The sequence below is a fragment of the Emiliania huxleyi genome (genome assembly GCF_000372725.1).
Source record: "Emiliania huxleyi CCMP1516 unplaced genomic scaffold EMIHUscaffold_91, whole genome shotgun sequence".
In the NCBI taxonomy this organism is placed as follows: domain Eukaryota; phylum Haptophyta; order Isochrysidales; family Noelaerhabdaceae; genus Emiliania; species Emiliania huxleyi.
Window position 1 is genome coordinate 393,149 of NW_005195220.1, and position 13,754 is coordinate 406,902.

A 13,754-nucleotide genomic window follows, 5' to 3' on the forward strand; every position below is an offset into this window, starting at 1 on the left:
CCCCCCCCCCCCCGGCCCCTGCCTTTTTTGCCTGCCTCAGGCACGCCGGCCTGCCCCACCCTTTTCTTGTCCAACCTGCCCCGGGGCGCGACCGAGGACACGGGGCGACCCACACCTCCCCCCCCCCTTCCCCCCCCCCCCCCACCCCCCTCCCCCCCGGCGGAACATCGAGCTCTCCACGTGGACCGTGCCGATGAACGGCCTGCTCGCGCTGCTGCAGTCGTCGCCCTCGACCCCTCTCTCCGACCCGCTACGCGGGTTCGAGAGGCGAGAGGCCCTTGATTGCCCGAGATCTCCGAGATCTCTCGCAGGGCTCGAGAGACCGGCAGCCGCGAGGCAGCCCCCTGCCCGCCGCCCACTCGCCCCCCTGGCCCATCGCCCACTAACAGGTCCACCTGGGCGCTCATCGCAGTCAACGGGTTCGGAGGCCTCCTGGCCTAATCGTGGTCATTAGTGGCAGCGTGGTACGCTGATGTGGTGATTAGTTCGGGGGCCTCCTGGTCGCCGTCGTCATCAAGTACGCCGACAACATCTGGAAGGGATTCGCCACCGCCGGCGCCATCCTCCTCACAGGCCTGCTCGCGCCGCTGCCTCCTCGGCCCGCCGCCAAACGCGCTCCTCCTCGGCGCGGCCCTCGTCGTCGCGTCAGTGCTGCTATACGCCGCCACGCCGCCGATCTACGAATCAAGTTGGTGCCGGGGGGGGGACCGCCCAGCTCCGGGGACGGGCCTAGGGACGGGCAGGGCACGACCACGAGGACCGCCCAGGCGCGAGGCGGAGCCCCAGGAGGCCGAGCAGTTAAGGCAAGATGCCTCACTGCGGCCCGGCGCCCACGCCTCGACCTTCTTGCGGGGCAGCAGGCTGAGCTGGTTCGACAGGTCCTCTCCGTGGCCTAGGCAGCCGGCTTCGCCCTTGTGCCCCAGGCAAAGATAGCGCACGTCAGCGGTGATGGCGATGTTGTGTTACGTGCCAGCCATGTCGGTGTTACGGCGACGACGCGCTGCCCCGCCAGCTCGCCTCAATTTTCTTTTGCGGGAGCAGTTGCCTCTGCTCGTCGCCGTTTGGGCCCAACCGGCCGTTAAATCCTATAACGTACAGCGGCGAATGGCGTGTCCGTGTGCGGTAGTCCCACACTGTTTGAATTGGATTTAAAACTCTACGATCACATATTCCCTTTCCTTTTTATACAATCACGGTAGCGGCGAGGCTTGTGCCTTTTTAACGTTAGGCGCACACACAGCTAGCCAAGATACGGTCCCAAGAAACACCGCCGCCGCTGAAGGGCTAGAGTCGCGGGCTAGAGAGAGTCCATTCGTTTTCCGTCGCGCCGCCAGCTCGTATTGCGCTGCATTACCGCTTACCTTGTCCAGTAGTCCGGGAATCCTCGCTGCCACGGTGGGTCGCCAGTGGGTGTTTTTGCCACTGAGTTCTGGCGCCGTGGACTTAGGCCTGTGAAGGGCTCTCGTATCGTCTTACCTTTTCCAGTAGCCCGGGGCCGCGCACTCGTTTTCCCTGCGCGTATGCCGGACTTGCACCGATTGCCGTTCTCTATTGCCTTCGGCCCCAGGGTCGTTCGCTATCGTCTTTTAATACACATCTTCCCAGTCCGCATCATATTTCCCGCAAGTCTCAAAGCAGTAAATCAGCGCAGACATCGACCCGGCTAGAATTGCAGATGCGGATGGCGGGGAATCCGCGTCCGTCGACGGTGCGCATGCATTCAATGATTTTGGTCACCGCTGCCTTTTTATTTGAGCTCAGGAGCGACGCCTTCATTTCCTCGAGCCTCTCCTTCAGGCGATCGAACGCCTGCCCCCATCGCGCCCTCATTTGCTCGAGCGAGGTGGCCTCCTCCACCCTGCGGCCTTCGATTGTAGGGCAAGTCTCGCCTGAAAATGCTTCGTTGTTAGGAAAGACGTTGGTTCCCGATTCAGTGAAGCCGACTCCGGGGAAGTTGTTGAAGCGGCCATCCGGATCGACATTCTGCTTGATGCGCTGGAGACGAGGAAGCTGCGCGGAAAAGGAGGGGGGTGGGATGGGGGTGGGTCGGGGCTGAGGGGGAAGGGGGGGGGTCTCACTTGTGTTCCCCAGATGCGTTGGTGGACCGTGCCGATGGTGTCACCAAGTGCCCACGGATGGCCCTCATGGTTGAAGCACGGCGCCGAGTCGTCCACGATTTCACGGATGAACCGCATCCCGTCACTCACGAACGTTGGCTCAGGCGCTGCTCCCATGATGTTGGTGGCTGCGCGGCGCAAGGCCGTCGGAACGGAAGTGCTGTCCTCCGGGACGTCCGAGATGGCACCGCCGAGTAGGTATCCCGTTGTCGGCGGGTTGCATCTTCCGGCGGCATCCTGGAGCGTCTCGACGGCAGCGTCTTTGTCCTCCCAAAACGTTTTCGGCAGGAGCCAGGAGGAGGGTGTGGCGCTGCCGGCGCTGCCTTTGTTGCTTGTCGAACGGAAGCCCACGTAGTCGGAGACCATGCCAAAGAGCTCGCAACCATGTGGAAGCTCATCCGTCGAGTCGGTTGGGTTGCAAGCCCCTCCTGGCTTGTTGCTGACGTCGTTGATAAAGTCGAGGTAGCTGTCATGTGCAACCAGCGAGATATTGAGGCCAAACAAGCTGCGCGTTCCCTCGGGCACCGTTGACATGCTCCAGGAAGTGAGGTCTTCTAAGAGGCGCTGCGCGTCGTCGCCGTCGCCATAGTAGAAGAGCTCCATGCAAGTGCCGAGTTCGACGTCGTTGATCGTGTAGCTATTACACATGGGCGAGTAATAGCCGCCCCACTCGGAAGGGAGGCTTGCAGGTTGCAACACCCGAACTGTCATGGGAATCACGTAGTCGAGAACGAAGCTTCCGTAGTGTGCAAAAATCTCCCAATCGATCGGGTTGACCTTCGATCGATCGATAAGTGGCTTGACCTTCATCTTCAGGACTTGTACTTTGGTCTTAGGATAAAGGCGATACCAGAGCGTCGTCACCACACCAAACGAGCCGCCGCCGCCGCCGCGTAAGGCCCAGAACAGGTCGTTGTTGGAGCACTCGTCCGCCACGACGAGCGAGCCGTTTGCGAGCACGACCTCGTAGCGTAGCACGTTGTCTACCCCGAGCCCGCGGAAGCGGCTCATCGTCGTCAGCCCACCACCGGCCAGCCAGCCGCCACAGCACGCCACGTTGACAGAAGATCCTCCGAGCACATCGTAGGCGCCGGTGTTGAGCACAGCTTTGTACACCTCGCCCCATGGCTGTCCCCCGCCCAGTTTTATTGTGTCGGCGTGGCGTGTGCCGCATGAGTCGGTTAGAGGGCCAAATTCATTCGGCGAGTACGTTTTGAAGTTGCGCATCCAGATGAGGATCGACCCGCTCGTGGAACTTGCAGCCGTGTAGCTGTGGCCGGAGGACTTGACGCTGACCGGAATGCTGTGCTCCGTGGCGAACTCGAGGACCATTCGCACGTCGAATTCGGAGTGGGCCTCCAGCGAGTATTCGGGGAGAGTCTTCGGCCTCGAGCTGGCCTCACAGTACTCGTAAAAGCAGTCCTGGAATTGCATGCAAGCCCCGTTTGCCAGCGTGGCTTCCCGCGTGCCGTCGAAAGTTGGGAATGGGTTGGCCGACAACGTGACGTGAGATTCGGCGCACTTGCACATAACATCTTCAACTTCCCCGATGGCGAACAGACGACCGCCGACCGTAGCGTTGAGATCGTTCCATTTGGCGGCGTTGGGCCAGCACGCGTCGTCCGGCTGACAGTAACCCGATGGCTGGGAACGGTTGACTCCACGCATCACACTGCCCCCGGCACTGCCGAATACCAATGAGTCGCCGTCCGTCTCCACCCCCGCATAAAAAATGTTGTTCAGGGTGTTCTTCAGCCAGCCTCCCAGCAAACCATATTCGTCACGATTTGCTGCTTCGAGAAGGAATTGAACGATTGGGCCGAGTATTTCGCTTTGTTTCGTTCGGTTGACAAAGTTTTCTATCTGGTCGGGGGTGATGATCGTACCAGGGAGCGGAGCCCGAATGCTGACCTTACCTGTCGCCCGGTCTAAGGCAAACAGACTTATATCACCGACGATGTCATCGCCATTGTCGAGCTTTAGCCTCTCCGTGCCCACGGCCCACACGTGATCCTCGGTCTGTAAGGGGATGCCTGTGAGCGTGCAAACGTCCACGTTGGACCACTTGGGATGAATAACTTCGCCATCGAACGCATAGAGGTTGACGCCTCCACTGCACGCCCCACAGAAGAGGGGCATGGTCTTCTTGTTGACTTCGAGCCTGTCGTCGATGGAATCGAGGCTCTCCCACTTTTCCTTCGAGCCATCATTGATGATCAATTTGCAAAGCTGGAGAAGGTGGCCGCGACCGTCCGCATCATGCACAGACCAGAGGTTCGGGTCGTCGAGATCAAAGGAATTGATCCCGGCGTAGTTGTTGACAACGACGATGTGCGCCTCGTCATCTTTGACGAGCGCACTTGCAGACTGCTCGCTGGTGGAGAATTGCGAGTCGCCGAACGACACACCAATGGAGGCAGGCGACGTCTGGAACTCTCCACGCTGGGTTTCGACCACGTGCAAGCTCATTGGCTCCAACTTTCCGTCCGTCACGGTGAGGTAGCTGCGGCCGTTCAGCACAAAGGACGTTGGGCTTGAGCCGGTTCCGAGTGGGCCAAGGCGGGTTAGGAACTCGCCATTGAACGTGTCTGAAGCATCGTACGGGTCAATCGGAAAGAAGTCAACCGGTGCGGGGTGTTCTTTGTCCACATTCACACTGACAATGCCCCAAGCGGTGGGGACGAGGGCAAAGTGTGCTGAGGTCTTCTCTCCCATGCCGATGGAATTTGACACGTGCGAGCTGCTGTCACCGGAAGACTGCACGAAAGCACGGTAAATTTGCGATTTACTCCTCAAATAGTCTCGAAGGTCCAGCTGGCGCCACGTGATGTTGCCGAAGTCCGGATAGGGAACATGATTCGGTTCGCTGGACACAAAGACATTGCCGTGATAGGTGCATAGCACCATGTAACCTTCCGGTGAGAGGTTGTACGCCACAAACTTGTCGTCCTCGCCTGAGCCGGTGTTGCTGATCCAGTTGACGGCAGGATCTGTGGCGAGGTCGGCACTCTGCTCCCGGCAAATCGGTCTTCCGGCGAGTCGGCTCTTGCAGTCGCCGCCCTCGTCGCTGTGGCGGAGATGAAATCGCTCGATCGTGGACTGAAATGCCGCATAAAAGAAGCCGCGGTTGTCGACGAAGGCGTAGGAGCCATGGAACGTGGTTGTCTCCTGCCGGTCGAATTCTTGAAGGACCTCGAACGCTTCACCGCCGGGCTGCTTTCGAAGAGCGTAGACAGTACCAAAGCCGGAGGTCCACCAGACGCCTTCCTGGTCCTTGACGACGCTCACGGAGTTTGCTCGGGCATAGATCTGCTGGATGGTCTCAGTCAGGTTGTCACCAGGAGTCCAAGTCATTCGGCTGACGACCATGTCTGCCGCTTCGTCCACCCGCACTGCGCCCTTAAGCGAACCCGGGTTCTGGCGAGCGCCGTGCACGGTCGGCCAGGGAGTGTTGGCAAGGTCGAGGTGGGACTGGTCATCGTCGGGGATTGAAGCAAACAGGTTCTCGCGAGCATTCACCCGGACGGGAATGGAGGCGGGTGGCGACGATTCATTTGTCGACGAGGAGAGGCCCGTCGGGCTGAACTCGTTCTTTGGCGTGGTGTTGGAGAGGTCGAGAACCTACGAGATATACGAGCGCAGCACGCGACGGAGAGTCAGGGCGTGCTGGGAGCCATTGCGCTCCAGTTCTATTGCTCACCGGGATCGCGACCGCGTCGGGCACGGACACCGCGTCGAGGAGCTCGGAGACGCCGCCAGAGCCGTACAAAGCCGAGCAGCCCAGACCGATCACCACGAAGAAGAAGATGCACAGTAGCTTGGTCGAGCAGAACTTGCCGAAGCGGAAGCCGGAGCGCGTCGAGGTCGGCTCCGTCTCCTGCACGGCGCCCTGTGAACAGTGCGGACGAGGGTTAGTCACGAGCAGAGCGCGCTGCTCGGGCAAGGCAGTACGCGCCGAAGGCGTCGCCGACGTCGGCGGGGCGTCGCCGACAGACGCCTTGCCGGAGCCGACGCCAGCGAGGTCTTCCTCGTCGTCGAACGCGTTGCCGGAGCCGACGTCAGCGAGGTCTTTCTCGTCGACATCCGTTCCGAGCAGCGCCGCGAACCCGTTGGGGTCGACGCGGCCGATCGGGGTGAGGTTCTTGGTGGTCTTCTTGGAGCGGTCGACCAGGTTGGGCTCGCCCTTGCGCTCGATCTTGCGGAGCGGGGAGGGGGACTTCCACTCGTCGATGCCCTGCGCGCGCGTGACGTGCGGCGGACGAGAGGTCACATGGTCAATATAAGTGCCCGCCTGTAGGAGTCGCGTGTCTCCGCAATATCCGCGTGTGCAGAGAAGGGTGCTGGGAGGTGTGCTCACCGCCGGGGCGGCCGTCTCCACTGGAAACTCCTTGGTCGAGACGTTCCAGTCGGCGTCGCCCTACGCGTCGAACGCGGGATGGGGTCACAGAGTGGGCCGGCAGACGCCGGCGCGCAGAATGCCAGGCGCTCGCCGCCGGGGTGGCGGGCTCCTCTTCCGGAAGCTCCTTGGTCGACGGCAGCGTCTCGCCGCAAACCGCCGCCGGCTTGCGGGCCGTGGCGACCTTGGTGACCGGTTTGAGCGCCGGGTTCTTGATGGCGCCGGTCTCGTCAACGGAGGCCTCCGCGCCAGACTCTGCCGCAGGGATGTCCTTGTTGAGGGCGCCCTTGACGGCGCCGGTGGGGGCCGTCAATGGGCCGGTCGGGCGCGTAAACTTGGACCAGAAAACGGCGGGCGAGCTCGGCGCTTGGGTGGCGAACATGGCCTTGGCCTTGTCCGAGTCGACCGCGCCCGCGTCGGGCGCCTTTTCCGCGGCCGGGTCCTTCTTGAGGACGCCCTCCGGGCCAGACTTTGCCACGGAGATGTTGACGTTCTTGACGCCGCACGCCTGTGGGCGAGGGAGAGTACGCGCAGGCTTTCGGAGACGGGAGAGGGATGATCAAAATCCTGGCGTGCGCACGCGCACCTTGGCTCCGAGGAGCGAAGGCGACACCGACGCGGAGATGACGAGCGTGATGCGGCCGTCGTCAGCCGGCACGATTCCGACCTTCGCGGAGGACGTCATCGGCGAAAGCTCGCCCTCGACGTTGCCGCCGCCCGCGTCAATGCCGTCCTTGAGCGGGCCGGGCTCGCCCTCGGGCGGGATGTCGACGGTGCCGGTGCTGGCGGTGCCGGTGCCGCCGGTGCCGGTGTCGATGACATCCTTGAGCGAGACGGGCTCGGAGGGGATGCCGATGGCGTTGCCTTCGCCGGAGTCGATGACGGTCGTGTTGTCTGCCAGAGACGCCTGTCAGCCACAGAACGCGAGAGGCTAGTCTTGCAGGGAAGGCGCAGCGTTGCGTGCGTTGCAGCGGTGCGCGTGACTGTGCATATACCCCCGCCCTCAGCCACTGCAAATTAACGCACACACCTGCTTGTCAGCGAGCGGCGGCGGAGCAGGAGAGAGCTTGAGCACGAGCTTGTCACCGGCGGCCGGCACGAACTCGAGTTTGAGCATGTTGATCGAATGAACTCCTGCAGAGAGGCAAGAAGCGGTTGAAGGTGGGGCCGCCGGCACGCTCTCTCGCGTCCTCGGCGCTCGGACTGGAGCCGGGCGGCGATTGGCGAGCAAGCGAGAGCGGGTCGCTCTCTTGCCAGAAGAGAGGGAGGGCGGTCGCGCGGGACAAGGGTGGGGAATGGGCAGCAGCGGACGCGTCTCGCGGCTTCCTCGATGGCAGCGGCTGTACCTGCGAGCGGGAGTAGGCAGGCGGTGCGAGGTCCAGGGGGGAACAGCCGCGACGAGCGAGGTCGCATCGCGTGGTGGGGGAGGTGAGGGGGCGGCGGGTTCCGTGAGCAATAGGCGTCGCGGGGGTCTAGACGTGCAGCTCGCGGTGGCAAAGTCGGGCGCAATGCGGCGCGGCAAGCGCGAGCGGACGAGGAAAGTGTGTGGCATGCCTTGAGTGTGGATGTATATCAACGAATTTTCAATCAAAAAGGGCGCCTGCAGCACTACTCTCTCGAGGTCTCACGGAGTGCAGAATTTTTCGTTTTGGGGGGAGATTTTGGCGTTTGACGTGGTGTGTGTGTGTGTGTGGTGTGGGCGCGAGAATAGCTCCGCCGTTCATGGAGGCAACCGATGCGAGTCGACTGGTGTGTGTCGTCGTGGTTTCGTATCAAGAATACTCACTCACTCACTCACTCACGTGAGAGTGGGGGAGGAGAGTGGGGTGTGTGTGAGAGAGAGAAGTGGCGCCTCATGTGTGTGTCGTGTGTGTGTGTGTGTGCGTATAAACGGACGGGCTCGGCTTTTCAAACGCTACACTCGGTTGTGCGGCACGCTGCTGCGTCCACAAGTGCCAAATCATCTCGCCTGCCCTTCATCCGTAAATGAAAAGTCCTCCCCACCGCCCTCTGTCGCCGTGGACTGCGTGTGTGTGTGTGTGTGTGTGTGTGTGTGTGTGTGTGTGTGTGTGTGTGTGTGTGTGTGTGTGTGTGTGTGTGTGTGTGTGTGTGTGTTGTGTACGTGTGTGTGTGTGTGACGCGATCCACGCAGGCGTGTTTTCTGACGACCGACCGTGAGAGCACTGAGTTGCCCCTTCTCTCCGACTGCCGCCCTGGCCCACACTGCCCCGGCTCGTTCCCGAGGTCGTCGCACGTCGGGTGTGACCCACCTGCGTCCCCGCTCCCCCGCGCGACAAGCGACATCTCGTAAAGTAGCGCGGGTGGGTTGGAGGGGGCTCGCTGCAAGGAAAGGCTGTGGTAAGAAGCCGATCCCCGTAGTTTCAAAACCGTCTCCATTGTTGCTCCTGGGCCTTTCCGTTCGATATTTTTGTGCCGCATCTCCCTCGGGCCCAATAAAAGGCGCACAGCAGCAAGTTGCTCCGTCCTTGGGAGCAGCAATCTGAGTACCTGGGTTAGGCCGACTACACGGTGAGCCATACGGACCTTGCACAAAACCTTTTCCTTCTAAGCAGGGCTACACAATGAGCCTATAGTGTGGGGGTGTTGGTTCCTGGCGAGTTGTGATGAGTAGAATTAGACTAGCCAGTACTATTTTGAAGTTCATACATGAAAATACCAACTTGCCTGTGTGCACGTCTCCGCGGCGGCGGCCCGGAGGGGGCCCGGCGGAGCGGTCAGAGCAGCACTGCGCCGGCCGGCGAGCGACTCTCGACTATAGTACGGGCTCTATTGAATGGCCTCAAGGTGCTCTCTAGGACTGCCCTACTCCGCTCGCCCGGCTACGTCGCTGAGCTTCGAAGGAAAAGGTTTCGCCGGAGGGGGAGGCGGCAGCGGCGGCGATGGCCGCGGGGTCGGCCCGCCCGCCTTTGCTGCTGGTGCTGTGGGATGTCGGTCATCTGCCACCACTCGCCAGCGACAAGGTTGCCGGGTCCATGGACGCAGACTTGCTGGAAATTGAAGAGGTGCTCGGCGTGCGTTACTGCGATCCGAGCCAGATGACTGCGGTGGCGCTGAGGAACCCTGTCGATGAAGACGACGACCGCTTGGAGTACCTCGTCTCTGGTTCGGCAGGTCCCGACGACCGTGGCTTCCATTCTGTCGCCTGGTTTTTTCACGGCGACTTGCTGGACCATTCAGGTGCGGACACGGTCAAGGCAGCGATACAAGAGTATTAGAACTGGATAAGGAATTCACGGCGCTGGCGGAGGCGTGTGACGAGGCTGATGCTGAGTAGCCGCACCAGCGCTGCTCAGCGGCAGTGTGCGCCGACCAGGGGCAGGGCCAGTGGTAGACAGTGGACAGGCTGCTCTCTGAGCGATGACACTAGCAGGAGCATCATGAGTGTCCTCGGAGTCACCTGTATTACGATATCACCACGCCGCCACGCTCGCAAGGGCCGCCTAAGCGCCTAAGCACCCTAAGCACCCCCCCGCTTAGGCCGCTTAGGCGCTTAGGCGAGTGACGGCCGACTCCCCGGGGCCTGGCGTGCCTCCGCCATGGGCTGAGCGCCTGGGAGAGCCACTCAGCAAGTGGTGTGCGAGCGTGTAGCCATTAGCGTGCAGTCGGCCGTTAGGTGCCAGTGCGCGCCAGTCCCGTGCCCAGTGTTGTGCGAGGGAGTTTGGTCAAATTTGGAGCAATACATAAAATTCTTTTTCCAGGTCAACGCGGCGCCTCTCGTCTCTGTGCAGGTTTTTGATGTCGACTCAATCTCCGGCGCTCGAATCGGCGGCCTCGCAAGTGGCTCCGCTGTCGACTCTCTCGCCGTCGCTCGACTCGACGGCCTCGCCGATGGCTCCGCCGTCGGCTCTCTCGCCGTCGCTCGACTCGCCGACGGCTCTCTCGCCGTCGCTCGACTCGCTCTGCACGCCGCCGCAAGCGCGTCGCGCGCCCCCGCTGTCGCTCCTCAGCTCACGCCCGCCCACAAATCCGACCGACGATTCGGCGCTCCTCAGCTCGGTCGCGCGCCAACGTCTCTCTTCGGAAAGTGATACCGAGGTCTCCGTCGCCGATGCCGGGACAGTGCATCGCTGCAAGGTCGACTCTGCAAACCCAGCCCCGCCAACGGCCCTTGGAGCCGGAAGTGGGGATCACCCACGGTCGAGCGGCAGCTGGGAGCCGCCCCACCCGGCGCCTTCCCTCTCCTGCCTCTTTGCCAGAGCACGCGGAGGAGGAGTTCCGTCCCAGTCGCTGCGCGGGCTGGCAGAGGAGCACCATGCTGCGTGCGGGAGCGCCACAGCAGCTCATCAGCCGAACCCTGCGAAGCCACAGCAGCGACGCCGCAGCGCTTCCTTGGAAATGCGCAGGCTCGCCGACTTCAACCTCCCGCCTCCGTCTGCTGAGATGCGCAGGCTCGCGGACCACAACCAGCGGCGCGGCAGGCGGGAGAGTGTGTGAGGCACAGAACAATGGCACTTGGTCTCGCGGCTGCGCGGCGGCCCCTGCGGATTCAAACCCCCCTTCACCTGCAAGACGCGACCTGCAAGTCCTCTGCGGGGAACCGACGCAGCGATGAGACGCTCGCGAACATCTAGAATCATGTGCATGTGCGATGCGGTGTTGGGAGCAGATCAGCAGAGAGCTGGAACCATGGTCCATGCATGGCGTGCGTGGGTCGGAGGGTGCGGACTGGGGCACGCACTGCGACTGTGGGGGGCAGGCTGAGCCTGTGGGGTGGGTGCACACAGGCCGCTCAAGCGTTTGCTGGGCACATGAAGAACACTTTCGCGATTACATAGATTTCAGCCCAGTCTCCTTTTGCGCGGCCGCAGCTACGGCTTCCTCCGCCCCCCGGCTGCCCGCCTCTCCATGATGTGGGCGGCGGCCGCGAGCCTTCGATGCTCGAGGTACTCGCGCGCGCGCAACGCCTGCTCCACGCGCTCCTCGCGACGATTATTCGTCCGCGAGCGCGCCGCCCTCCGCGTGAGGATCGAGATCGCTGCGTCACCGGAGTCGTGCGTGCCCACGAGCGCGCCAGCCCTCACCGACAGATACGCGCCGGTGCCCACCCCGCGGAGCTGGACAGCCCGCCCAGCCGACCCTGCCGCGGCAGACACCTGAAACTGCGCCCACCGGCCGCTGCCGCCGAGCGTGTCGACCGTGAGTAGCCGGGAGCCTCCCGGCGCCAGCGCCCACTGCAGCCGCAGGTGCCCGCCCCGCCCCTGCGGCCTCTCTACCGGCCGCAATCGCACACAGCCGTCGGGCCGCCTGAAGGTGAGAGCGTCAAATGAGGTGTGCGTATAGTGGTGGAGGTGCCTTGGCTGCCCCTGGCAAACGTCCACGTCCTGGGCTGTGGCCCCGCGCCCACCCTAAGTGCGAGGCCCGGTGCGCGTGGATGGTGCCTGGCGACGAGGAAGCGTCTTCCCAAGTCCACGAACTCAACCACGCTGCCGTCTTCAAAGGCTCTCACGCCAACCAAGAGTGCGGCGGATGACTGACCGCCCTCCTGCCTTTCGCCCGCCTCGCCTCCGTGTCTAGCCCCTTCCTCTCCTCCTCCCTCCTGGTCGCCCAGCTTCTCCCGCACCTCCTCGTCTGCCTCTTCACCGGCCTCTTCGCCTACCTCCTCATCCTCAACATCCTCCTCGCCCCCCTTCGCCCGGCCGAAAGCTCCCCAGCCACCGCCCGCCGCCCCCGCCGCCCCCTGCTCGCTCACCGCAGTCAGCTGCCTTGTCACCTCCGGTGGCAACGGTGCAGAAGGGCAGCGCATGGCCGGAAGCCCCGCCCACCGCTCCCCCGGCGGCACAGCCTCCCCTTTGAGCACCTGCGAGTTGTCGAGAAGCATGGCTCCGCGGCCGAGAACGCAGCCCGGCATGAGCATTGAGTGGGGACAGACAGCGGCGCCCTCTTCGAGCACGGTCGGGGCGAGCTTGATGACCATGTTCTCGACCTACGGAAGCAGCCTCCCCGTGAGTCTCCAAGATGGGCGAGACCATGATGACCATTTGGGCCGACCGTGTGGCATGTAGTGTCGCATTCCCAGCCCACGGCCACGCGGTCGCCGAGGGTGAGGAGGTCATACTCCAAAGCCAGTCCAAACAGGCAACAATCCTTGCCGACCCTCGCCCCCATCAAGCGGTAGTAGATCGCCATCCAAGCGGTGCCGCCGAGCGAGTCGATCACGTCCTCCGCCGCGCCGGCGAGCAGCATCATCACCATCCACTTCACGTGGTACTCGCCGAAGAAGGGGTAGTCCCCTTCGGAATACCGGCCGACTATGGCCCACTTGAGCGCTACGTGCAGCATCAACCCGGCAACGCTGGAGAGGAAGCAGAGGACAGGTAGCAGAAGCAGAAGCAGCGCCACGCGGCCGGCCGACGCGGGCCACCACTGCACGCCACCCTCCCCCCCATCCGGGCACTCGTCGGCGAGGGCGACACAACACACAAGAAGTATCTCTCTCAACACACTCACACACACAGCATAACCAGCAAAGAAAGAATTCTTAAAACAAGCCTCTCTCAGCAAACAAAGAAAATGCTTTGGACGGCGCCTGCTTAACACGTTTTTTCGTTTTGGGGGGGTATGGGTGGGGGGGGGTTTCGACCAAATATTTAATGTAAAATGTCACACCCCCCGCCGCCCCTCCCACTCTCTTCATCCTCTCTGCCACCGTGGCCACCACCCTCGTCGCCGCCGCCTCCTCTGCCACCGCCATCGCCATCGCCATCGCCGCCAGCGCCGCCATCGCCGCCGCCGCCCTTTGACATTTTCACGTTCTGGTTCATCGGTCCACCAAACCCGCCGCCCTCGCCACCGCTGGCGCCATCGCCATCGCCGCCATCGCCACCGCCCTCGCCACCGCCACCCTCTCCTCCTCCTCCCATGCCGCCGCCCCCTTCTCCGCCGCCGACTCCTCGGCCACCTTCACCTCCTCCTCCCTCGCCACCACCTTCATTACCGCCGCCGCTCTCGCCGCCCCCATCACCGCCGCCGCCCTCGCCGCCGCCACCCTCGCCGCCGCCACCCTCGCCGCCGCCACCCTCGCCGCCGCCGCCGTCGCCGCCGCCGCCGTCGCCGCCGCCGCCGTCGCCGCCGCCACCCTCGCCGCCGCCACCATCGCCGCCGCCGCCCTCGCCTCCGCCTCCGTCGCCGCCGCCGCCGTCGCCACCGCCGCCCTCACCACCGCCCTCTCCTCCACCCTGGCCGCCACCACGGCCGCCGTCTCCACCCCAGCCTCCCCCACA

General features: G+C 63.2%; 2 protein-coding genes across 2 annotated transcripts; both read right to left on the reverse strand.

Annotated features, from left to right (window-relative positions):
* Window positions 1–1,629: 1,629 nt before the first annotated feature.
* EMIHUDRAFT_107472 (hypothetical protein) lies at window positions 1,630–7,926 on the reverse strand (the record flags this gene model as incomplete). The annotated part of the gene is made up of 8 exons (XM_005757391.1): window positions 1,630–2,010; window positions 2,079–5,738; window positions 5,818–6,351; window positions 6,475–6,534; window positions 6,671–7,021; window positions 7,100–7,420; window positions 7,544–7,647; window positions 7,860–7,926. The coding sequence occupies 8 exons, from the start codon at window positions 7,924–7,926 to the stop codon at window positions 1,630–1,632; spliced, it is 5,478 nt and encodes a 1,825-aa protein (XP_005757448.1).
* Window positions 7,927–11,342: 3,416 nt separating this feature from the next.
* On the reverse strand, window positions 11,343–12,813 carry EMIHUDRAFT_220507 (hypothetical protein; the record flags this gene model as incomplete). The annotated part of the gene is made up of 3 exons (XM_005757392.1): window positions 11,343–11,837; window positions 12,224–12,457; window positions 12,523–12,813. The coding sequence occupies 3 exons, from the start codon at window positions 12,811–12,813 to the stop codon at window positions 11,343–11,345; spliced, it is 1,020 nt and encodes a 339-aa protein (XP_005757449.1).
* Window positions 12,814–13,754: the final 941 nt, after the last annotated feature.